Here is a 25,087-nt window from a genome sequence, read left to right as displayed (position 1 = left end):
AAAAAACAAAAACATGATTTAAAAATGCCATCCCGTTTGTTTTGTTCTATTTATTTTTAAATTTTACTTTTTTATTACAATTTGCAGTCATCGCTTTTTTGTGTGTATTAGTGTAAGGTGTACAGCATAGCAGATAGACATTCTTAGAGGTTACAAAGTGTTTCCTCCGATAATTCAAGTGCCCACCTGGACCATAAATAGTTATTACAGTATTGTTAACTAATATTCCCTGTGTTCTATCTTACGTCCCAAGCCTATTTTTGTAACTACCAATTAGTACTTCTTAATCCCATCACCGTCGTGTTTTTTTCTTTTTTCTTTTACCCTGCCTCCCAACACCCCTCCCCTCTAAAATGCCATCCCCTTGAAAGAATGAAGAAACAGCCCTTCAGCGGTCAGTGACTTCCTCAAGATCTGCAAGCTTGTAAATGGTAAAATTCTGTAAATGGTAAAATTTTCACTTGGCCTCTCCTGAGCAGTCTTGGGGGTTTGGAGGGAGGACTGAACAGGGGAACTCGGATGGGCTCTGGTGCAGAAACTCCAGAGAACTGCCTCACAGCACCCCTGGGAAGTTGTTCTGCTCTCAGAGGGAAGTGGGCGCCTGGCAGCTGGCTGCCTGTCAGGGAAACTCAGGACCTATCAAGGATGCTTGTTGGAGGAGAAAGGACCTGCTTCATTCTGAGTACAGGCGGTTCTGTTATAACCTGAAATATGCAGTTCCTGAAAAACCTGGAGTCCTGCAACGTGAAATAACAGGGCTTTATGGTATAAGATAATAACTTCCAAACCTGTAGGAATTTTTTAAAGAGCTTTTTAGCATTTATTTGAGCCAGACAGAGGAGACGCCTGGAAGCAAGATCTCAACAGACTGTGAAACATGCTTCCCAGAATGACAATTTGCAGTTTCTTTTTTTGCCCTTGAAATTAAAGAGGAAACATAAGGGAGATCACATGAAGGTGGGAGAAAGTAAGGCAAAGATGGGATTACAGGATCGTTAACAATGTGCTCTCTTTAGGGTGGTTACCTTCTGAGGGGTCTGAAAAGAGACATTTTAAACGTGTGTTAATCTAGATGCACAGAAACAATAGACAGGGCTGGTTTGAGGCAAAGATAACCTTTTACTAAAGAAATTATATGCCTGGGTGTGACAACCCACCTTGAGTTGCCTGCCCTGTTAGGAATTTATAATCAGATCACCCTGTGAGGTTACTTTTGGTTAGATTTATTTCAGCCCCCTTTTTTATCCACAATGGGGAAAATAGAATTAGGGACGGATTGCCCAAAATGTCTGCAACTTGATAATCAGAGCGCTACAGAAACAGTGACTATTCTAATAGGAATACCAGCACAGTTAAATTCCCACCGGCATTTGTGCTTAGCAACACCTCTGTCTGCCTTTGTGATCTTAAAGGCTGGGGCTTGTCTGGAGATACTAACTTCTAATGAAGACTGTTTTCATCAAAAACGTGGTCCTAGGTGTAGTCTCACTACTCTGTTACTTTAATATGGGAGAGTATGTTGTAGGTTCTTCACCTGCATTTCCAGCTTTGCCACAAACCATAACACTGTAGCCAGCACAGTGGTCTTTGAAGCCAAGTCAGCCACTGTGGATATGAAGGAAGATGTTTTCTGTAAATAATCAACTTTTCCCCTTAAGATCTTTTACTACTAACGCTGCCCCTTTAACTCTGAAAAAGCTGGCCCCTGATTGCTTCAAAATTAACTTCCTGGAAAAAATTGCATATTAACCAATATGCTTGTGTTATGCTGACATCATTACTCTGTTTACCAACTGCTTATGGGGTGATTCAAGTCAAAGAAGCAGGTGGGCCCAGCCGGCGTGGCTCAGTGGTTGAGTGCTGACCCATGAATCAGGAGCTTGCAGTTTGATTCCTGGCACATGCCCAGGTTGTGGGCTCCATCCCCAGCAGGAGGCAGCTGATCAATGACTCTCATCATTGATGTTTCTCTCTCTCCCTCTCCCTTTCTCTCTCTAAGAAAATCAATAAAAACATATTTTTTTAAAAGTGGAACACCAAGAGGAAGAACGTGAATGTCTGGGCCCCTAGGTCGCCTCTGCAGTCCTTCATTGAATTGGGAGCTAATTTACACATAATTAATTTCGCTCATTCACTTTTAAATTAATTATATCCTATCCCTTGCTTTCATGGACAACAAATTCATTTCCTCATTTATCCAGTGGTTACTGCCTTTATTCAGAGACCCCCGAAGGACTGGTAAATCCTAAGACCAAGGCATGTCTCTGTTGTGGGCTGAATTGTGTCTCCCCCTACTCCCACACCCACATCCATATGTGGAAGCTCTAACCCTCAATGCTTCAGAATGACTGTATCTGGAGACAGGGCCTTAAAAGATGTGATTATGTTAAAATGAGGCTGTTAGGATGGGCCCCAATTCTATCTGACTGGAGTCCTTATAAGAGGCAATTTAAACACACGGGGACACCAAGGGTGTGTGTGCACAGAGCAAGAAGGCAATTGTCTGAGCCAAGGAGAGAGACCCCAGAAGCTGAATCTGCCTACACCTTGATCTTGGATGTTTAGCCTCCAGAACTGTGAGAAAATACATTTCTGTTGTTGCTTAAGCCACTCAGTCTGTGGTCCTTTGTTATTGCAGCCCGAGCAGACTGACACTGTCTCCAATGCTGTGATTTCCGACACCTCAGCCTAGACGGAGGAACCATGATTGCACACGGGGGCCTTTCCGAAGCTGTTCACATCACACGGCACAGCCTGGTTGGCAGACAGACTGAGCAGCCCAGGCCCAGGATGTGTCCCAGTCGTTAGGCTTCTCTCCTCGGGGTGTCGTTCACGCCCTTCTGCTCAAGAATGAATGTGAGGACACGCAGCATCCTGGTGGCGCTCCGATGGTTTCCAGATGACTTAGTTTAGAGGCCCTGTGGGATGTGCTGAGAAGGACTGGAGCAGAGCTGAGAACAGCGGGAGCTGGGAGAGGGAAGACGCACTCTCTCAGGGGTGACACCAGGTTGCTCTGACTAGGTGTGGGTGGGAAGGCATTTTGTGAGGTCTGCAAACGTAGAGGGAAACACAGAAAGGGGATGAGATATATATATATATATATATTTTATATATATCTTTATTGATTTCAGAGAGAGGAAAGGAGGGGGAGAGAGAGAGATAGAAACACCAATGATGAGAGAGTCATTGATCGGCTGCCCAGCCCTCAACCCGGGCATGTGCCCTGACCGGGAATCGAACCCCGATCACCTGGATCCTAGGTCCATGCTCAACCGCTGAGCCACGCCCGGCCGGGCGATATATTTCTTTTCACAGCTCTACAGTACCCTGTATTCACGGCCACATCAGTGGTTTCCAGTTTTCTGCTATTACTAATAGTGCTGCAATGAAGAGGCACACTCATGTGGCATTTTATTTTTCCTTCTGCAGGTCTTTGCCATAGAATCCTAGACGAGGGGTTTTTGTTTGTTTGTTTGTTTTTTGCCATCTTGAATCCCTCTTTCCCCACAGCGTTGCCAATGTTGTGTTGTTAAACATTTGGACCTTTGCTAAACAGGTAGGTGAGAAAAAGGATCTCAGAAGTTTTTTTATTTTTTATTGTGAATGAGGTTGAGCGTATTTTTATATATGTGGGGACATTTGTATTTCTTCTTATATGAACTCTCTGTTCACATATCTTCCCCACTTTCACAGGTTTCTTGGTCTTTTTCCTCTCAATTTTTAGATGCTCTTTATATGTTCGGGATACTAGTTCTTTGTCTGTGATGTAAGTTATACATATTTTTCTTATCTGAAGTTTTTAGTTTGTGTCTAGTGGGTTTGTATTTTGGAACAGCACGAGGTTTTCATTTTTGTTTGGCCATTTAACAAAGTTCGCTTTTATTGCTTCTGGACTTTGATGAATAGTTTGGAAAATTTACCCTTGTGCCAGGTGATAGGGGACTCAGCAGAGTTTTCTTTTATTGTTTGTGAGGTTGTGCTTTCTCACTCAGATCTTTGATACACTTGGAATTTAATCTGGTATCTAGTGTGAGGAATGGACTCAAGTGCTTCTTTTTGGTTATCTAGTTGCTCCAATCCTACTACATTAAAAACTTCTCTGAAGTCCCTCCCTAAGTCAAAATACTATTATACAATCACATAATACATTTCCATAAGCAACTGTTCCTATTTCTGGATTTGCTGATCTTCCTGATCTTCCTTCGTGCAGCAATAACATAGTTTTCTATTCATTTTAATATCTGGTAGAGCTACTCTCTCACTTCTCCTTTTTTGCCTGTTGTCCTTCCAAATGAACCTTAGAGTCAAGTTGTCTAACTCTAGAAAGAAACCCTGGTAACAGGTTTTTTTTATTTATTTGTTAGCACTGTGACACATTTATATACCTAGGACTCAGGGGCAATGAAGTGGCCTCTCTAATGCTGGCAGCGTCTGTTTCCATCCTCGGAAGCCAGACGCCACCTGGTGGCCACTGTGCCCACTAGCAATATTTTCTCTAAAAAGGCAGCTCAAAGCAGGAAACATTATTACACATACTTTCTGAGGGTCAGGTATTGGGGGGTGGCTTCTCTGGGTGGCTCTGGTTGGAAGCTCTGGCAGTGAAGACGTTGGCCAGGGCTGCCCCCATCAGAAGGCTTGACGGGGGCTTGGCCTTTGCAAGGTGGCTCACTCACACACCTGGAAGTCAGTGCTGGCTGTTGGCAGCGGGCCTGTTTCTCGCCCCGCGGCCGTCTTCGTGGCGTCTAATGCCATACACCTGCCCCCGCCCCCCTCCGGCGCAAAGTGGACCCAGAGAGCCAGGTGGGAGCTTCAGTGCGAGGTCATTTTAGACTCAGAGGAAAGTGGCAGATAGTTGAGAGAGTTCCCACTTCTCTCTCCCCCTGCTGCCCCTAATGTTAACACTATAGTGCAATGATCAGAACCTGGAAACACACTGGTGCCACATTAACTAAACTACTAACCTACTTGATTTTTAACAATTTTTCTACCGATGCCTTTTTCCTGTGCCAGGATGGGACCTGGGATCCCACACTGCGTTTGGTAGTCCTGTCTCTTTAGCCTCCAGTAGTCTGTGGACAGTCCCTCTGTATTTCCTTGTCTCTCGTGACCTTGACACTTTTGAAGGGTACTGATCAGCTGTTTTATAGACTGTCCCTTAATTTTGGTTTGTCTGATGTTTTTCATGGTTGAAAGGCATGACGTTATGCTTTTTTGCCAAGAATACCACAAAATGCATCATATCGGGGTTCATGATGTCCATGTGTCCTGGTGATATTGACCCTGACCACTTGGTTATAGCGCAGTAGCTGCACTTCTCCACTTTCAGGTTACTGGCCTAAGTATCTTAGGGGAACACTCTGAGACCATACACGCCGTTTCTCCTCAAACTTCCACCCACTGATTTTAACATCCAGTGGTGGATCTTGCCTGTAAGTTATTGCTGGGCACTTGCCTAATGGTGATTTTTCACGTCCCCTTTTCCTTCGACGTTTATCAATTAGAATTCTATTGGAAGAGCTGTCTCTTCTCCCCAGTTACTGACTTATTTGATCATTCACTCAGATCTGTATAGACTCGTAGGTGTTTGATTCATTCTATGGGTTAAAACCTGATATTGAGAGACTTTAATTTTTGACAGTCTGATGGATGTGAAATGGGGTGCTTTTGTGGTTTTAACTAGAATGGTTCTGAATACTGAAGCTGGGCATCTGCACCCTTTCCTGTCGTGGCCTCTGAAATACTTGTAGCAGCTACTTTTTATTTTCCTCTTGTCTCTCAGGGTCAGGATGTCAGGCTCAGGGCAGGGATGTGAGTCTGTGTCTTAGGAAATGGGCCTGAAATGCTGTAGGGCCTAAATATACACTAACTGGAACTTCTAGGCTTTATATACCATCTAGAGCAGGAGTGGGGAACCTTTTTCTGCCAAGGGCCATTTGAATATTTATAACATCACTCATGGGCCATACAAAATTATCAACTTAAAAATTAGCCATAAAAAAAGCTCCTAGATTTATTGAATTTTGAGTGCCACCTGTAGTTGCCTTGGCAGGGCCAAACCAAATGATTCTGAGGGCCATATATGGCCCATGGGCCAGACATTCCCCACCCCTGCACTAAACAGTAAGAGAAGTTTAAACACATTATGGTATATTCTCATAAAAACTGGACCAAATGGGTTTTTAATTTTGTAGAAAAGTATCTGTCCTACATTCAGAGGGCAAGCAGTGGATTGCAGAGGCAGATGTGAGCAGCAGAGGGCAGAGTGTGTTTCACTTCTCAACAAAGCTAAGCATCTGCCATTTTAACTGAATAGTCCATCCTTAGAATCATTTCCAGTACCTCCAGGACCTCCTTAGTAACGTTTAAGATATACTGAGATAAACAAAGTTAGGCAAATTACTGCATAAGCCTGTGTGACCACAGAACATTTTTCAAGTACCATTAAATACTACTTGTTCCCAGAGGCAATCTTTCAGATATGTTGGGTTAAGACACTGGTATCTATCTGTAACATTAGAGATTATGGAATTATTAATTTCCTTAGGTGTGAAATCTTAAGAGTTGCATGATTATATAGACAGGTGAAATGCCATGATGTCCACAATTTATACTCAAACACTATAGCAAAAATAGAATGTAAAAATTATATACATGCAAACCAAAAATAATAATATAGTAATAATTACTAGATCTGGAAGGAGCATACCAGTGTTCATTGTACTATTTTAAATGGTTTTCCAAAATTATTTTGTTAGTTTTAATTTATCATAAATTTGGGGCAGAAAAAGTAGACTGTAACTTATCTGCTTTTTGGATTATAAAAAGAAAAAGCACTACAGTTCTCCCTGATTCTTCAAAAACTTTACTTGTGTCCTAGCCAGTTTGGCTCAGTGGATAGAGCATCAGCCCGTGGACTGAAGAGTCCCAGGTTCAGTTCTGGCCAAGGGCATGTACCTCGGTTGCTGGCTCCATCTGACGGGCATGTGCAGAAGACAACCAGTCGATGTGTCTCCCTCACATCCATGTCTCTCTCTCTCTCTCTCTCCCTTTCTCTCCCCTCCCCCTTCCACTCTCTCTGAAAAGCAAAGGAAAAAATATTGAGTGAGGATTAAAAAAAAAAAAAGCTTTACTTGCATAAACTGCATACTCACCAACTCTAGAGATGGTTTTTTCTCATTAGTTTTCAGAGATGAATTCTGATTTTAGGAATGAAAGTTTATTTTACTGAACTTGATACACAATTATCTCAATTTAAGTAAGGAGTGAAAGGTGATGGCTTTACAAATTCCTTACACCCACAGGGTCTTCCTCTCACATGAACTTACTAATAATATCACTAATTAAAATATTTGTTAAGCATATACTCTTCTAAAAGGTTTGTTTTTTTCATTGACATTTCATTCTCACAAAAATATGATTAGGTAGGTACTAATATCACCATTTAAAAACTGAGGCACAGAGAGAAGTGTTTTGCCAAATACCACACAGGCTAAGGTGGAAATATGAGAATGATAGTAAATACATACCATGGCTAAAGTCCTTTCCCACATTCATTACATTAACAGAATTATTTTCTGTTCCAGTGCTACATAAAGTGTGATCCATGTACTGATGCTGGCCCACAGATTGCTTCTGATCTGCAAGCATTTAGAAACCTTTACAACAATTTGACGATTTATTCATGTCTGTATTTCAATTATTTATTTATTTAATTTTTAAAAATATATCTTTATTGATTTCAGAGAGAGGAAAGGAGAGGGAGAGAGAGAGAGAGAAACATCAATGATTAGAGAGTCATTGATCGAGCCTGCAACCCAGGCATGTGCCCGACTGGGAATCGAACCCCAATTGCTTGGATCCCAGGTCAACGCTCAACTGCTGAGCCACACACGGCCGGGCTGTATTTCAATAATTTAAAAAAAAGAAAAATGGGGATTTTCGCTTTTTGTTTTTCTTTCCATTTCATTTTTCTGGTAATACATTTTACTGTATTTTATAAAAGCACTGGTCAACAACAGTTTTGGGAGGGGGGGAAGCCCTTCACTTTGGTTTGAAATGCACTGCAATATTATCAGTCTGCTAAAGTTTAACCAAGACTGGGTGATGCTATAATTTTTCAACTCTCTAAATCAGTATCTAGTATAAAACTATTTCTGTTAAGTTTTGAACATGAAATAAGAGGGATTCCTACATTGCCTAACACACAAAATTTTTCTTAAATTAGGAGTTCTCTGCTATTAAAAAGGCATTTTCTAAAGACCAGTGTATCCTTCTTGCATAGGGTTTCCTCACTAATATGATTTCTCTGATGTAAAGTAAGTTGGTCACTACGAATAAAGGCTTTCCCACATTCTTTACATTTGTAGGGCTTCTCACCAGTATGAATTCTGTGATGTCGAGTAAGTTCTGAATTAACACTAAAGGCCTTCCCACATTCTTTACATTTATAGGGTTTCTCACCAGTATGAATTGTGTAATGTCGAGTAAGTTCTGCTTGAAGACGAAAGGCATTCCCACATTCTTTACATCCATAAGGTTTCTCACCAGTATGAAGTCTGAAATGTTGAGTAAGATGATACCGACGACTAAAGGTCTTTCCACATTCCTTACATTCATATGGAATTTCGCCAGTGTGAATTCTTTGATGTAAGGTAAGTTGATAACTACAGATAAAAGCATTTCCACATTCATTACATATGTAGGGTTTCTCACCTGTATGGAGTCTGTGATGCTGGGTAAGATGATAGTGTCTACTAAAGGTCTTCCCACATTCCTTACATTCATAGGGTTTCTCACCAGTATGAATTCTGTGATGTTGAATAAGGTGATTGCTACGAATAAAGGCCTTCCCACATTCCTGACATTTATAGGGCTTTTCACCAGTATGAATTCTGTGATGCTGAGTAAGTTCTGTTTGAAAGCGAAAGGCCTTCCCACATTCTTTACATTTATAGGGTTTTTCACCAGTATGAATTTTATAATGTTGAGTAAGATTATAACGGCGACTAAAAATCTTCCCACATTCCTTACATTCATAGGTATTCTCATTGGTGTGAATTCGTTGGTGTGAAATAAGTTGATTGCTACGAATAAAGGCCTTCCCACATTCCTTACATTCATAGGGTTTCTCACAAGTATGAATTCTGTGATGTCGAGTAAGTTCTGATTGAAGACGAAAGGCCTTCCCACATTCTTTACATTCATAGGGTTTCTCACCAGTATGAATTCTATAATGTTGAGTAAGGTGATAGCGACTACTGAAGGTTTTCCCGCATTCCTTACATTCATAGGGAATTTCACCAGTATGAGTTCGCAGATGTAAAGTAAGTTGATAGCCACAAATAAAGGCCTTTCCACACTCCTTACATTCATAGGGTTTCTCACCAGTATGAATTCTCTGATGCCGAGTAAGTTCTGTTTGAAGACGAAAGGCTTTCCCACATTCTTTACATTCATAGGGTTTCTCACCAGTATGAATTCTATGATGTCGAGTAAGTTCTGCATGAAAACTAAAGGACTTACCGCATTCTTTACATTCATAGGGTTTTTCACCAGTATGAATTTTTTTATGTTGAACAAGGTATGAACCATGACTAAAAGCTTTCCCACATTCATTACATTTATAGGGTTTTAGACCAGTATGAATTTTCTGATGTTGACTAAAATGTCGTTGTACCCTAAAGGTCTTTCCACAAATTTTACATTTATAAGGCCTCTCACCAGTATGAATTCTTTGATGTTCAGTAAGTTGATAATGAAGTCTAAAGGCCTTGCCACATTCTTTACATTGATAGGGTCTTTCCCCAGCATGAATTGTCTGATGTACTCTAAGGTCTCTAACACGACTAAAGGCCTTCCCACATTCCGTACACTCATAGGGTTTCATACTAGAATGTATTCTCTGATGTTCGGTAAGGTGATAATGAAGTCTAAAGGTCTTCCCACAATCATTACATTCATAGGGTCTCTCGCCAGCATGAATTGTTTGATGTACTCTAAGGTCTCCCACACGACAAAAGGCCTTCCCACATTCCTTACATTTATAGGGTCTCTCACCAGTATGAATTCTTATATGTTGAATAAGGCATGACTGCTGTCTAAAAACCTTTCTACATTCTTTACATTCATATGGTTTCTCTTTAGCATGAATTTTCTGATGTAGAGGAAGAGATATATGTTTTTGTATTATCATTTGACTAACACATCCCATCTGATGTCCTTCTTGTCTCTCAAATTCATGTTTACACTGCAAGTCATTTCTGAAAACGGTGTCCTCATGGGTGAAGGGTTTACTCTTTTCCATTGTCTGCAACTGAGAGAAATATATTTCACAAATATCCTTTTCTGGAAATAACTTCTTGGTGATATGGTTAGACTCCAAACCTGGAAAAAAAACAAAAAACAAAAAGGAAACAAATGCTATAATGTAGAGTGAGGGGCTGCACCTCATAGTAGAAATAAAAGATAAATTAAGAATAACACACATTAGAAGTAAAGGTTTAGAGCAGGGGTCAGCAAACTTTTTCTGTAAAGAGCAAGATAGTAAAAAATTTAGGCTTTATAGGGCATATGGTCTCTGAAACAATTACACAGCTCTCTTGTTATAGCACAAATGCAGCTTTAGAAAATATGTAACTGAATGTGTGGCTGTGTTGTAATAACACTTTATTTATGAACACTGAAATCTGAATTTCATAAAAATTTTATGTCACAAAATATTTTGAATTTTTTACCACTTAAAAATGTAAAAACCAGTTTTAGCCTGTGAGCCATATAAAAGCAGATTGTGAGCTATATGGCCCATGGGTCATAGCTTACTGAATACTGGTTTAGAGAACTCTAAATTATTGTAATGCAATTTGAAATAAGGCAAGATTCCTCAGAAAATGACCTGACTTTCCTGGACCACAGGAAATTCACAGGTGAATTTTACCAAACATTCAAAGAAGAACTAACACCTATCCTTCTCAAACTATTCCAAAAAATTCAAGAGGGAAGACTTCCAGGCTCATTTTAAGAGGCCAGCATTATCCTAATTCCAAAACCAGATAAAGACAAATGGGGTAAAAATAAATTTCCTTTGGTAGCTCATGTTGAGAGGATTTTAATGTTTTCCCAGGTCTCAGGCCTTTTCTCCACAGGCCTTGGGCCTTTGAAGGGAGCTTTCCAAACATCTCTGGGGGGTGCCTCTCCCTGACACAGGGTATTGTAACTTGGGATGACATCTCCCTCCCTGATTTACCATCACTCACCTATGTACCAGCTCTTTGTCCCTTCCTTCATTGCCACCCAGGGTTCTTTTTCTTGCTCCAATAAAATAATCACATCTGGCTTAGGAATGGAACATCCTAAGAAATGCCATATGATTTAGGATGAACAAACAAAAACCTGTAAGCTCACAATGACTTAATTCAGACTTGGTTATATTTATATTAAACTGTAGGTCAAAATGGTACTTGATAAAATGAAAAAGGCCATTGAAGAACATTGATATTTAAATGGACCTTTGATCATAGGACTAAAGAGGCCAGACAGAGAAGGGGAAAGGTCTGCTCTGCTTTTAAAGGCATATAGAGAAGGGTTGAGAACACAGACTGGAGCCTTACAGCCTGGGTTCAAATACTCTGCCACCTACCAGCTGTGTGACTTCGAAAAGTTACTTTCCCTCTATGTGTTGTACTTTTATCAAATGAAAAATGGGGTTAAAATGACCTACTTCATAGGGCTGTTATAAGAATTAAATGAACATATGTAAAGGCTTAAAAGGATACCTCGTATACAGTAGTATTTTTGTTATTTTTTTTACTTTAAATAATTTTTTATTTTTCAATTACAGGTGACATACAATATTATATTAGTTTCAGGTGTACAACCCAGTGATTAGGTATCATATAACTTACTAAGTGATCATCCAATAAATCTCATACTCAGCTGACACCATACATAGTTATTACAATATTATTGACTACATTCCCCATGCTGTACTTTACATCCCTGTGACTATTCTGTACCTACCACTGTACTTCTCAGTCCCTTCATCTTTTTCACCCATTTCCCAACCCCCTTGCCATCTGGCAACCATCAAAATGTTCTCTGTATCTATGAGTCTGTTTCTGTTCTGCTTGTTTACTTATTTCACTTTTTAGATTCAATTGTTGATAGATATGTATTTATTGCTATTTTATAATTCATATTTTTTATCTTTTTTTGCTGCTTCTTCTTAAAGAAGATCCTTTAACATTTCATGTAAAACTGGTTTGGTGGTGATGAACTCCTTTAGCTTTTTCTTGTCTGGGAAGCTCTTTATATGTCCTTTGATTCTAAATGATAGCTCAAACCGTTTCCTGTGAAATAGGGGGCAAAAAGTCAGTTGATTTCTTAAAACACAGCTTTGAAATTCAACAGTGGAGAAAACTAATATTCCAGAAAACAGACTGTAAATTATTTGTACACTTATCCTTACCCAATGAGACCAAGTTGCTGTAGTTCTCCAACATAACATCCCTGTACAAGGCCCTCTGAACGGGGTCCAGGCACTCCCACTCCTCCTGGGAGAAGTCTATGGCCACGTCCCTGAATGCCAAGGACATCTGAAATGAAAGACCCATTGTTTTGAATGTATTTTCAAGATGGAAAGTTGCTTTGCAGAAATGAGGCAACACAGCAAGCAAGTAAACTGGGGTTCAAGCCTGGGTCATGTAGGGAAAAGGAAGGAAATTAGTATTTCTAAAATACAGAACCTATATGCTTTTAAATGTCCTGTATATAATGAGATAACATAATTATCCAAGGGTTGAGGAATGAATAAAATCACAGTTTCCCAATGAAATGAAACATTTAATAAACACACTGCCTATCATGTATCTGCATTTTAAGTTCTGAATAAATGTGAGTTCCATTTTCTTTTCCCTTCAGGGAATGAAAAAAAGAAATAAACTGTTTTACCCCAAAAGTAATCTAAAATCTCTATATTAGAAAACAGAACTTGATTGACATTTGATTTCATTGAAACTCAGGCTTATCATTATGCAAGATAACAACACAAGCATTTTTCCTTGTAACAAATGACAAAGTCTTCAGTTAAATTACTTATTGGCTGGCTAATCATTGATCTTATGGATATATCAGACTGATCCTTCTTTCATAGTTAGGCATTCAGTTCTTCCCCAATCCTGTGAGGCTGTTTTCAGCCCCCATTAGGGATCTGGAGGATCTTCCTTTCGGCTACCACCACCGTCCCTCAGGATCACCTGCCTTGAACCTGAGCTAAAGGATGCTGATGCCACTGGAGACCAGCACAACCTCCTCAAGCATGAAAATGACCATTTTCCCTGTTGTTTTTTTCTCTGGGGACCCCCTGGCTAGATCCCTGAGATCCCCACATGCAGGCCTCAACCACACTCCAATCCAGTCCTCTAAGCCTCTCAAGGTAGGAGAGCTCACCACATGCAGATCATTCAACACTAAATTCCATCTTATCAACCTGCAGAACTCAGGTCTGTGGAGTCAGACGGGACCATCATCTCTGTGTCACGGAATCATGACTCTAACGAGGGAAGTTCAAGTACTTCCCTCATGAGACTTCATCTTTCACTGCTCTGTCAATGCTCCTGAGAGAGATTGGGCACATGGAGAGGTGATGAATAGTTAAACACAGGCAAGAGAGAAGAGAGGCAGCAGGCTCTCTCTGGAGCACGCCCACACCCTTCTTCCCTCTCAGGCGTCCATCTTTACTTTTCTCTCCTAAACTCTAAGGGTCCCCATGAGACTTGCAACCAGGGGAGCCACGGGCAACAGCACCTCATCCTGGGCTTAACCCTGAACGTGTCTCCAATGCCCCCTTTCCTCTGACTTTGCAGTGAGCTAACAGCAGCCCCACCTTGGCTCACTTCTTTCCTATAATGTCTCTAGGGAGCCAAAACAGAGCATCGCCTAGGCTCTCTACTGTTGTTTCCTCTACCCTAAGCCCTTCCTTTATTTCACTGTCCCCCCAAAAAAATTTTTTTTAAAAAGAGAGGAGAGACAAATGAGGAGGACACTAGGTTGTGTGGCACCATTGTCGTTGTGATCAGAGTAACTGAGGAGCAGGTTCCTTAGGAAGGAAGTCTCAGGATAATAAAAACCTTATGAATTCAAAACCATGATATTTCAAAGAAGAGAAATGTGAACTTACATGGGCCATGGTTTTAGAGCTGCAAGAGCCTGTCAGTCCTCTTTGGGCTTCCTCCACTAGAGAAACACAGAGTCCAGAGAAGCCAGGGCTGGGGAAGAAACAAGAGGCTTTGAGACCAAATGTGTCTAAAACCAGGGATTGAACCCACAACCTAGGTACGTGCCCTGACCCAGAATGGAACCCAAAACCTTTTTGGTGTATGGAATGCTCCAATTAACCGAGCCACCGGCCAGGGCTTATGTACTTTTTAATGACAGACTCTTTATAAACATAAATCTCAACCCATTAATTCCTTGGAAAAATCCCTGCCCATGATGACATAGATTTCTATGCTCCAATCACATTCTTGCTCCCAAAAGCCTTAAAACGCAGATGATAATATTACTTACTGACACTAGTCAAACCACCTCTGATCTTGCCTTACTTTTAAACTTAGGTATTGGAGATCAATGATGTAATTCCACACTAGTCTCTATAAAACAAATCTTTAGACTCCAGGATTATAATTTCTTACTGTTATAAAAGTGATTGCAGGGGAATGATTTGAAAAATGAGGAGGGAGCATTTGTGGGCCAAGGAGAAGAGGATCTGCATGGCCCTCTGGGAAAAAAGGCCTAGGATAGGCCGCTGGACATTTCAGGAAAATAAAAGCAATGTTTCCGTTTTCTAAAAACAAAAACGCAGGTATGAACAAAGAGGAAATACTGACTCACCTGATCTGGACTTTCAGATGTGCAACAACTTCCCTCCTCGGGAGCCTTGCTTGCGAGAATGGCAGGACTGGGGAAGAAGAAACTTATGAGACACCAAGCCTTTCTTAGATCACAGACAGACTGAGAAAATCCCCTCCAGGGCCACATCTGCTCTGATCTCACACACGTAACCAGATGGGAGAGGGAGTCTGGAACCTGTGTTTGAATTCACAGGAGAATCCTAGGGTTAGAGGTACGGAAATGCTGTGGTTCTGAAAAATGTAGCCGCTTCCACATCGCCTCCAAGCAGGGGCCCTCCCATCGTTTCGTCCCAGAAGTCAGCCTCAGGGACACCTCTAGCTCTAACGTCCCTGCCCAGGACTGTGCCTTGTTGCTGGGAACCCTCATCCTAGGAGCTCAACACAGTATCTAACTTTCCTCTTTGGGGACACTGTTCTGTGCAAACACTCGGGCCTGTGAGGAGAGGGCGGGGTAAGCACCCGGGTCAGCCTCACGACCGCACGCGCCAACCCAGTCCTGACAGGCACAAGCGCGCGCGCACCACCTGTCACAGTCACACAGTCCCCCTCCTCTGCTCCTCTCGCACGCACAGGCCTGAGGCTCCCGGCACGGTGCGCCCCGTCCGCACCCCAGGGCTCCTCACTTTGGGAGGCAGCCCCGACCCCACTCCTACTTCAACAAGGCCCCCTCAGTCTCACCTAGGCCGACTTTTTCCCCTGACTGCGACAAATTTCACCCGCGGTGGCTGAACCACCTGGAACGCACCGTAGAGGGCCCTCGGAGTCGCCGCTAACACTGCCCTGAGATTGTGGGAAATGTAGTTCACAGCTGGGAGCCGGCGGGATTGGGCACTGAACGCGCAGGCGCAGGCGCAGGCGCAGACGCGAGGGGACGCTCAGACTCCAGCTGTGCTCTGCAAGCCGCTGAGTAAGTTGAGCGGGAGAAAGGCAGGACTGTCTGGGCTGTGCAAACTTCGCCGACCGCCCCGGTGCTGAGCCGCCGAGTGCATCGGTGGGTGCGACCCGATGCCGAGTGCGTGCGCGACCCGCGGGAGCTGGGAGGCGGGTGTTGTCAGTTTCTTCCACAGAGCTAGTCCGGGCTCCTGGTACCCAGCGTGAGCTTTATATGTGTATTTTAAAGAATAGGTGTGTGGCCCTTTGTATCTGGCCTTGTGAGCGTGCGTGCGTGCGTGCGTGCGTGTGTCAGTCAACGTGAGGGTTGCGGGACCGACTGCGCCTCTCTGGCTGTGGGTCAAAGAAAGTAACTTGGGAGTCTGATTTGTAACTAAGTAGTGAGGTGACAGGTTCGGTGAGAGATTGTGGCTGTGTTTGACTGACTGCAGTAATGGGTTGGTTGGTGTGGATGTGTGGGGTCGCTGTGCTCAGTGTCTGGGTGCAAGCCAGGCTGTAAAGATGGGTATGTGTGGTTCTGAATATCTGGAGATGTGGGACATCATGAGTGCCAGTGGAATCGTGACTGTGTGTTTATGATCTTCTGCCACCACTGGCCTGTTCTGTGGAATAAAAAGAATATGTTGCATCTTCTTGCAGCATCAGCTTTATTTAACAATTTGGACCAGATTTGCAATTTACCCACCAAATAATTTTTTTTATATAGAGCCAACTGAGCTTTTTGATTAAAAAAAAATGCAAATCTTTCGGTACTGTTAGGAGGCTTTGACAGATAAATGTGAGTCTTGGACTGAGGAAATGACGTTATGCTTGGAAAGGCGGTGTGCTATAAAGAATAGTGAGCTTATGATTAGAGTCAGTTCTGGATTGTGGGTCACACTTCATTAGTCCTACTTTTGAAAAGAAAACCTTGGCTCATAAAGGCAAAGCACATGTTTAAGACTGCAAATTCCATCAGAGAATGATTTGCTTTATTTCAAATTATAACACATTTTGTTCTTCGTCTTCCCTTCCCTTTCAGAACTCAGTCCCAAAACCTTAAGATGGGTGCACAGCAGGGTTTCAGAGCCTGAGCAGGATGAGGTGGATGTTTATGCAGGGGGGGCTTGGTGCAGGGTGGCAGCCCCCTAGAGGGCATTCTAGGTGGTGGAATGGACCAGCAAGGGGGTATCAATCTGAGCAGGGTAAGGAGGATTTCAGAGCCCAGTGTGAGGGCATCTGGATATGAGTACTGCCTATTATTGGATATTGGTGCCCAAATAGGGGTATTGGAGACATAGAGGTAGTGAGCGTCAGAACCCAATATCCATGCTCTCAGCTAATGTGAGTGGCCCTTCCTCTTCCTCTGGAAAGGCTGAACCAGGGGTCTCTGGGCCAGTGGGCCTGGAGCATGGATGAGACATGGGTTCCATGCTGAAGATAGGTTTAAGTGAGAGCCCCAGGCAGGCAATTGGATTCCTTCTGAAGCAGTGGCAGCAAGAGGAACAAGAGAGGAGAGTGGGCTGGTAAGACATCTGAAGTCCTCATCTTTGACATTTAGTAGCTGATAATACCTAAAAGTGATGAGTTCACAAAAGCATATAATTTGGAAATTATGGAAGTAAATTTCAAAAGAAACACAAGAGGATGGGAAGTCACTGCCTCTTGGAAGCAGACAGGGAAATATGGGGTGAGGGTGCCATGGGAATGCTTTTCGTTTGTTATACTTTCTACAATATCTGACCTTTTCAATTAGGTACTTAAAAATGACAATAACAAAAATCACAGAAAAATAAGAGAGAAAAAGAGGATCTTACAGGCCAGTATTTAGATGGAGGGTAAAGGAGGGAAAATGGCCCAGTGACAAAACACCCTAAACATCAGTGAAGGGTAAAGCGATTGGAAAGGAGAACAAAGCCATGTGCCCCAGAAACAACAGCAAAGAAAATCACACAGGGGAGGGATACTGCCACAACCCGAACAGAACATCCTTTCTGGCATTAGGATGGTGGTGCAATTTGAAGCATCTAGCTTAAACTCCGTCAGTCAGAGTCCTCATCAGTTAATGGGCACAGTACTGATGGGACAGTGAGAGAAGTATGTGAAGTGACACATGACGTAATCCGCATAAAGCACTAGAAGTGGGAGGGAAAACCCAAGTCCTTCCTCAAAACTGCGAAGGGCTCTCCTCTTGCAAGGTTTTCTCTGAAGTCATTTTGTTTGAATTCTTTGCTTCTCAAGCTGTAGCCCAGGCCATGTTCCTCGCCCACTCATCCATCAGGAACACAGAAGGGGCACAGAGAGCCCTATTCAAGGCCCAGGATACCAAAGGAGTTAAACTGCTAAGAAGAAACTAGATGGACTCAATCCTGTGTGTTTATTGAATCACTCAATCCTGGGTAAAGAGGAGAGAGAACTAGGTTTGGGGACAGAGGGTGGGGAGGGGAGGGAGGTCCCCAGGCCATATGTATGTGTGTGTGGGGGGTCACTTGTAAAACTCATGCTCCTGCTCATCCTTCTTGATAACTGTCTTGTACGCTTTCTCGAAGTCCTTCGCCAGCACAATGTAACGGTTCTCTCGGACAGCCAGCATTCCACTCTGTTAAGGCATGCGAGTTAAAATCTACTCCCTGACTCTCCACCCCTGGTGATGGTGGAGGAAGAGACAACAGAGCCCAATACCCCAGGGAGGCAATGAGGGACAGGACTGCAGCAGAGTGATCTCAGATAGGAAGGGTCTTCACCCACCCCCAGGCTGTATCCAGAGAAAAACCATCACTCACCTCCTGACAGATGGAATTGATATCTGCTCCTGAAATCTTATCTGGCCGGGCCACATCTGCAGTGGGTGAGTTAAGGAAACCATTCCCTGCATGATGGGGTGAATGCCTGGAGCCAGAAGTCATCCCTGGGCTGTCTTTGTCACCACTCCCCCTCCCTGGACTTTGGTCCCCCACCTGCACAATCTGGGTCATGGTGAAGGCAGAAGTGAAGGTGAAGATCCAATCCCCATTCCCAGCTGTGGCCCTCCCCTCACTTCTAGAGCAGGATACAATCTTCCAAGTCAACCTCCTCAGAGAGGTTCATCTTGCTGGTGATAGTGGAGAAAATCAATCTCTTTTGGCGACGGTCAGGGAGTGGAAATTCAATTTTACGGTCAAGGCGTCCTGGCCGCAGCAGGGCAGGATCCAGGGTGTCTGCTCTGTTCGTTGCCATGATCACCTGGCGTTGGGGACAGGCTGACTCAGACCTCTGTCCCCACTACATGTTCCTTCCCACCATAATAACTGCCCCCTGCCAGCCCCACCTTCCTCTGATTCCCATACCACACCACCCCCTTGCCCATCCCAAACCCCAAACCTTGACATTGACATTCTGGTCGAATCCATCCATTTGATTTAGCAGCTCCAGTAGGATTCTCTGAACCTCCCTGTCAGCTGAGTATGCAACACAGTTAGTCCAGGGTATTATGTACAATAGGCCTGCCCAAGACCCCAGGCCCTGTTTGGGCATCACTTACCCCCTGTCTGGGCATCAAATCTCTTGGTGGCGATGGCATCGATCTCGTCTATGAAGATGATGGCAGGTGCATTCTCCTTGGCCAGGCGGAACACGTCCCGGACCATGCGGGGGCCTTCACCCAGGTACTTCTGTACAAACTCCGAGCCCACGACCCGGATAAAGGCAGCTGATGGCAGGATGACAAGGGTTAGATGGGGATGGGCCCTCTGTAGGGTCCATTCTGCTTTAACTGAAGTTAGGAATTCCCTGAGGACATCCCCTCCGCTGTTGCCCACTGCCTGGTCATTCACTAACGCCCTGGACTGCATCCCAGATCCAGCGTCAAGGACCAGCCACCTGTGCTTGCATCCTACAGCAACCCACCAGCACAAATCATGAATCGTGTCCACAGATGTGTCATTTTTTTGGCTCAACATTTAACAATCAGGACATTAAAAGAAAAACAAATGCATCTGTGCTTCAACATGTCCGTGTGGAGAAGAGCTAGAGACATTCATGGAGTCCAAGATACAGAAAAAAATCTGGATTTCTGGAGCACTTGAAAAGTCAGTTGGAAAACAGATAGGTTGTCATTTACAAAGGCATCATATCACCTCACCATGAGTTCTGACTTCCCCTTTGCTATAAGGACCCACAGGCACGTCTTCTGAAATAATCGACAACTGGCAATGGGGTTGAAGACAGGTTTGTTCTGGGTCCCCCCTTTTAAACTTGTTTCTTAAAAGTTTAACACGGACATTGCAGCCCCTATTATTCTGTCCCCTTATTCTGCTTAGTTGTTTTCTTCATGAATTTAGCATCATGTGACACATATCTATTCACTTATCTGTTCAAGAGCTTCCCCAACTAAGATACTACCCCATGACTCCATGAGGAATGGAGACTCTGCTCTGTTCAGTGCCATGTCTCCAGCACCTACAACACAGCTCGGCGCATATTAGGTGCTCAGTAAATATTAACCAAATGACTAAGTTCTAAGTGTTTAGTTCTTTTCCGCAGCCATGCTGGGCGCTTCTCCAAGCCAGGGGATTCATTGTTGTATCCCAGCACAGGGCCTGGGAAAGCAGAAGTCTACTGACCTGCCAAGCAAAAGAATAATCCTGACAACGGCTAACATTCAGGGTCTACTTACTATGGGCCAGGTATGCTTCTAAAAGCTTTATATGGACTTAATCCTCCAAACAACCCAGAAAAATAGGAAACGGGAGTCACGAAGAGGCTAACTTACTGAGTAGTTACATAAACTAACTTACATAAGTAGCACTAACTTACATAAACAGCTGTAGGGGAGCCAGATTTCAAACCCAGCAGTCCGGTCCAGAAAACCCACTGCTAAGCCACTGCCTCTACTGCTCCCTGCCTCACATCTGAAGATTTTGTGATGTGCTGAGAGCCCTGTCTGTAGGCTTTATAAATAGTAATACATTGATTTCCAGACATTTTGCCTGAAACCTACAAGAATACATTTATCACATTGTATGCGGGAAACGTATTTATACGTTTTACGTTGACTGGTAGTAGAGCGCGCGATAAAAACTACCCGCAAACAATGTGTTATAAACAACCACAATATATATGTGTATGCGCATGTGTGTGAAGCAAGTTTCTCAAAACAGTATGACATCTCCCTATGTGGGATGGACTCTTACATCTTCTGTTTCATTTTTTAAAATGCTGGTTGTAACCCATGAATTGGAATTCCTAATTACTAATGGGTCACAACCCACTATAGTAAAACATTGAATTATTTTGTCCGTTCTCACAATAATGCTGTGAAGTGAGTCTTCTATTAGATGAGGAAGTTGAGGCAGGAGGTAAAGTCACCTGTCTAAGACTGCACAGCCAATGACTAAGAGGCACGATGGGGCTTTGACCCCACAGCCCGTGTTCTAAGTGACCATGCTGTGCCACTTCCTGGGGAGGATGAGAGAGCAGGGAGCAAGGCTGCAAAAGCCCAGAAGGCCAGAGCTTGAGGGAGGGACTGAGTGGCTCACCAGTGGTGTGATGAGCCACGGCCTTGGCCAGCATGGTCTTCCCGCAACCAGGTGGGCCGTACATGAGGACGCCTCGGGGAGGATCAATGCCGATCTGAAAAGCAGAAGCGGAGAAAGGATGAGCCAGGGAGTCCTGTCGCCAACCCGACTCAGTAGGGCCTCCCCCTTCCCTGCCACGTCCAGCTCCTCACCTGCTTGTAGAGCTCAAAGTGTGTGAGTGGGAGCTCCACGGCCTCCCGCACCTCCTGCTTCTGGATGTCCATGCCCCCGATGTCTGCATACATCACATCTGGCTTCTGGTCTGGTGGAAGAGCAGAGCTGGGACTCCCAGCCTGGTGCACAGGGTCGTCTCAGGCCTCCCCGGCCCCAGGCTCCCCCCTCACCTGAAGTGAGCATCATGATACTGCTGTCGGCCTCAGGAGGCAGCACATCCACCAGGGCGTTGCTGTGCTTGTGGAGGGCCACCGAGGCATTGGGCTTGAGCAGCTCCCGATCGATGGTGCTCAGGATGCGTACATAGTAGTTGGAGCCTTTGGGAAAAGGACAGAAAGGGAGAGGGGAAAATGAGAAGTGCCAGAACTGTCCTCTCCCCATGACCTTACAGTTGTGACCCCCAGGCCACCAGTATCTCTTCCTCATACCCAGGCTGCTCCCCACCTCTAGCTTGCCTCCTCCAGTCTGTCCCCCACGCTCACACAGCCTCCTGGAATGCCTCCCCATGGATACCTCTCACCCACTGTGTCCCTACATGTTCCTCGTCTCTTCTCCCAAATTGTGCTACTACTCCTGGATCTGTCTCAGGCAGGCCATAGTCCCTAGTCACCAGCAAGAGCCCCAAGCCTCATCCTGGACTTTTCTCCTTTTCCCTCCATAGCGCACCAGTCACCACCACCCATCAGTCACTATGACCTTCCACCTAGCCTCCTAAATGTCTCTCCAACCAGTCTCTCCTCTCCTCTCCTCCCCCAGGTCCTGCCCTGATTCAGGTTCTCCCCTCTAGGTCTGTGTAACTGGACCCTTTCCCGCTCACCAATTCACTTTCTGCATTTACGGTGGGGATGTACACATCTCTTTCCAGTCTCAATCTCTCTCCTGACCTTCAGACTTGGCTGTCCAATAGCCTCCAAGACACCTTCCTGTGATGTCCCAGACTGCCCTCATTGTCTCCTTCTAAATCAACTCCTCTGACCATGTTGCCACCTCAGGGATGGCGTCACTGTCCCCCTATGTCCTACAGGTCAAAGACACAGGCCTCATTCTGTATCTCTCCCTCCCTTCACTACCTCACTATCAGCCTATCAGTCCAATTCCAGGCTCAGTCACATACTTTTCCCTATAACCTTTACAAGAACATGGCATGGTCCAGAAGAGCAGGGGTCAGAAGCAGGAACAACAGATAAGATACAGAGACAATGACCATCAAGAAGGCAGGGCCTGGACCCATGTAATACCAGCAGCTGCTGTATACTAAGTCCTTGCCTGAGCCCAATCTCTTAACACTTCACCCATGGTTTTAAAGTGCAGGTCCTAACCCAGAACTGGTCATGAAATCAATTTAGAGAGTTATGACCAGAACATGGTTTAAAATAAAAGACTAGAACAGAATGGAAAAGCAATTAGAGTATGTCACACAATTGTAAAGCTAAATATCATTTGGTCAGACTTTTACTATATAAATTATACACACATAGAGGGAAAGAGAGAATGCAAAATATACTTCCACTTTTGCATCAGACTCAGAATACCCTGAAAAATTCCATTACACTGTCTTGCCTTGTTTTTTGTTGTAGGACCCTAGTACAGTTCCTGGCACATGCCAGGAAACATTCAATAGTTGTTCAATGAACAGATGAGTGGATGAGGTGCTCCCCACCCTCTCACACCTGTGGTGGAGCCCACGATGGCTGTATTCTGATCCACAGCCTCCAGAAACTGCCCGATAACCAGTGGGATGCTCTGGATTCGTTTCACCTCCTCCTGGGCATGGAGGAATTCCTTCTTCAGGTTCTTTTGCTCATCCTTGATGTACTCCTCCTGCACTTCCAGGAACTCTAGCTCTTGTTGCAGCTTCTGTGAGCAGAGAGGGGAGAGGTAGGGAGGGGATGGTTCCAGGCCTTGCTGAGCCAGGGAGTAGTGGGAGATGGAGGGAGTGTGGGACCCTGGGCCCTGTGCAGGGTCTGGATTGGGGCTGAATGTACCTTGTAGCGGCTGTACAGGTCCTCTAGGTCCTCAGGCTCAGGCCCCAGGAAGGACAGGCCAGTCTGGGGCCGTGTCACTGACAATGCTGGGATCTCATCCTACACCACGGGTGGGAAACGCAGGTTGGAAGAAAAAAGTTCCCTCATGAAAGACTCTGACTTAACCATGAAGTCACTCATCCCCTAACAGGCTCCTGACATCATTTAAGTAGACCCTCTAAATAGACCCTGGAAACCTCACGCCCCTTAATAGGGCAGACCTTGATGTCAACTGGCCTTTCAAACAGGTCTTTTGCTATCATATGCCACTTGTAACATCTCCCCAGTGTCACCCAACTAGGGCCTAAATGTCTCATCAACTCCTTAGCAGACCCCAATGCCCTCCAGCATCCCTCCACAGGTTCCTAACGTCACATGGCTCTCATATAGGCTGTTAAAGTCACCATGTCTTCAAACAGACCTGGAATTATCCAGTTACTCCAAAAAGATCCCTCATATCACATTAGGCCCTTATGTCATCCAGCTCCCCGAGGAGGCCCCAAACATCACTCGGCCAGACCAGTTATTAATTGGTCCTCCAACACCAGCCAAGCCCCGAACATCGGTCAGCAACCCAGCCCAGCCTCGGGCATCATTCAGCCCCACGGCCGAGCCCCACACATTACTCACCACCCGACCCATCCCCAACGGGACCCGGATGTCACTCAGCACTCCCAGCTAGACCTCTAAACAAAGAACCTCTAAGGTCACTCACTCCCCCAGCCCCGCTTTCTGAGCATCACTCCCCTCCTAACACCACTCGGCGACCCAACCCAGGCCCGGCACTGCACAAAGCTCTCCATTGAGAGCTCCGAAGTCACCCCGACCCGGACCGGATCCCTGCAGCCACTCAGCACGCCACTCGGATCAGTCTCGCCCTGTCCCCGCGAGCCAGGCCCCACCGGACCTGAGCTTTCTCCACCAGGATGCCTATCTCCTCCATAGTGACCAAGCCAGCCTGTGTGTGGCCGGGCCTGACCCAGTCACCGCTTCCGCTGTCGTCGCCGGAAGGCTAGGGCCTGGTAGGTTGTGGGAAACGTAGTTCAAGACGTCGCCGAGAGCGCGCCGGACGCGCGGGGTGGGACGGCCGGAAGGGGCGGGCCTCGCCCTGGGCTCCGCCCCCAAGGTCCACTCGGTAGAACTTCGTACCTCGCGTGCTTGCGGGTGGCCCCGCGGTGCGCGTGCGCGGTGGCGCGCGGTGGCGCCCTTCGCGCGGCATCCTCCGTCGCGTTTTTCTCGCCAGGAGGCGGCGCTGCCCTGTTGCTCTTTCCGTTGAAGAGCTTCGAAACCTGTCGGGGAGTTTGGCGGCCAAGTGCTCTTTCAAGCGGGAGCTCCACGTGGGCTGCGCGGGAGGATTGTCCTCGGAGGGACGAGAAGGCCCGGCTACCCCTTAGCGTGACTCCAAGGCTCAGCCCAGGGGTGAGGAGCCCCAGTCCCAAACCCTGATTAGCGTTTGCAGTGAACCAGGTAGAACCCGGGTGTGCGAGGGCTGCAGAAGGTGAGGCAGCGGTGCCAGCAGCTGGGTCACACGGGTGTTAAAAAAGAAAGGGAGGCAGGG

At 45.0% G+C, this 25,087-nt stretch overlaps 2 protein-coding genes across 4 annotated transcripts; both read right to left on the bottom strand.

Annotated features, from left to right (window-relative positions):
- Nucleotides 1–7,397: 7,397 nt before the first annotated feature.
- LOC107534197 (uncharacterized) lies at nucleotides 7,398–15,707 on the bottom strand. Of its 3 annotated transcripts, XM_087826654.1 has the most exons (5): nucleotides 15,585–15,707; nucleotides 14,887–14,953; nucleotides 14,174–14,261; nucleotides 12,464–12,590; nucleotides 7,398–10,383 (listed from the first exon to the last, which is right to left on the bottom strand). In XM_087826654.1, exons 3-5 carry the CDS (start codon nucleotides 14,180–14,182, stop codon nucleotides 8,216–8,218), a joined length of 2,304 nt encoding a protein of 767 aa, XP_087682780.1. In that variant the 5' UTR covers nucleotides 14,183–14,261; nucleotides 14,887–14,953; nucleotides 15,585–15,707; the 3' UTR covers nucleotides 7,398–8,215. The 3 variants fall into 3 exon arrangements, with proteins under 3 accessions (XP_087682780.1, XP_087682781.1, XP_087682779.1); XM_087826655.1 differs by lacking the exons at nucleotides 14,887–14,953; nucleotides 15,585–15,707 and adding an exon at nucleotides 11,253–11,348 and having other exon boundaries at nucleotides 14,174–14,197; XM_087826653.1 differs by lacking the exons at nucleotides 14,174–14,261; nucleotides 14,887–14,953; nucleotides 15,585–15,707 and having other exon boundaries at nucleotides 12,464–12,608.
- An 813-nt stretch (nucleotides 15,708–16,520) lies between these two features.
- Nucleotides 16,521–24,508, bottom strand: PSMC4 (proteasome 26S subunit, ATPase 4). The gene is made up of 11 exons (XM_016209209.2): nucleotides 24,437–24,508; nucleotides 23,491–23,589; nucleotides 23,176–23,362; nucleotides 21,676–21,822; nucleotides 21,484–21,593; nucleotides 21,293–21,386; nucleotides 19,297–19,464; nucleotides 19,137–19,213; nucleotides 18,830–18,998; nucleotides 18,560–18,615; nucleotides 16,521–18,375 (listed from the first exon to the last, which is right to left on the bottom strand). The coding sequence occupies exons 1-11, from the start codon at nucleotides 24,470–24,472 to the stop codon at nucleotides 18,262–18,264; spliced, it is 1,257 nt and encodes a 418-aa protein (XP_016064695.1). The 5' UTR covers nucleotides 24,473–24,508; the 3' UTR covers nucleotides 16,521–18,261.
- Nucleotides 24,509–25,087: the final 579 nt, after the last annotated feature.

This window comes from Miniopterus natalensis, chromosome 18 (assembly GCF_054644295.1).
Source record: "Miniopterus natalensis isolate mMinNat1 chromosome 18, mMinNat1.hap1, whole genome shotgun sequence".
Lineage (NCBI taxonomy): Eukaryota > Metazoa > Chordata > Mammalia > Chiroptera > Miniopteridae > Miniopterus > Miniopterus natalensis.
Note: the sequence above shows the minus strand (reverse complement) of the source record. Positions and strands in the feature narration are given on the sequence as shown.

Coding starts and splice junctions, on each gene's coding strand:
- LOC107534197 (XM_087826655.1), bottom strand. Junction 11,349..12,463: donor CAGCAACTTGGTCTCATTGG/GTAAGGATAAGT, acceptor GGCATTTCTTAG/GATGTTCCATTCCTAAGCCA. Junction 10,384..11,252: donor GACAAAGAGCTGGTACATAG/GTGAGTGATGGT, acceptor TTTTTTTTCCAG/GTTTGGAGTCTAACCATATC.
- PSMC4 (XM_016209209.2), bottom strand. CDS start 24,472: ATGGAGGAGATAGGCATCCTGGTGGAGAAAGCTCAG. Junction 19,465..21,292: donor CGTGGCTCATCACACCACTG/GTGAGCCACTCA, acceptor TCCTGCCATCAG/CTGCCTTTATCCGGGTCGTG. Junction 18,376..18,559: donor TCAATTCCATCTGTCAGGAG/GTGAGTGATGGT, acceptor ATGCCTTAACAG/AGTGGAATGCTGGCTGTCCG.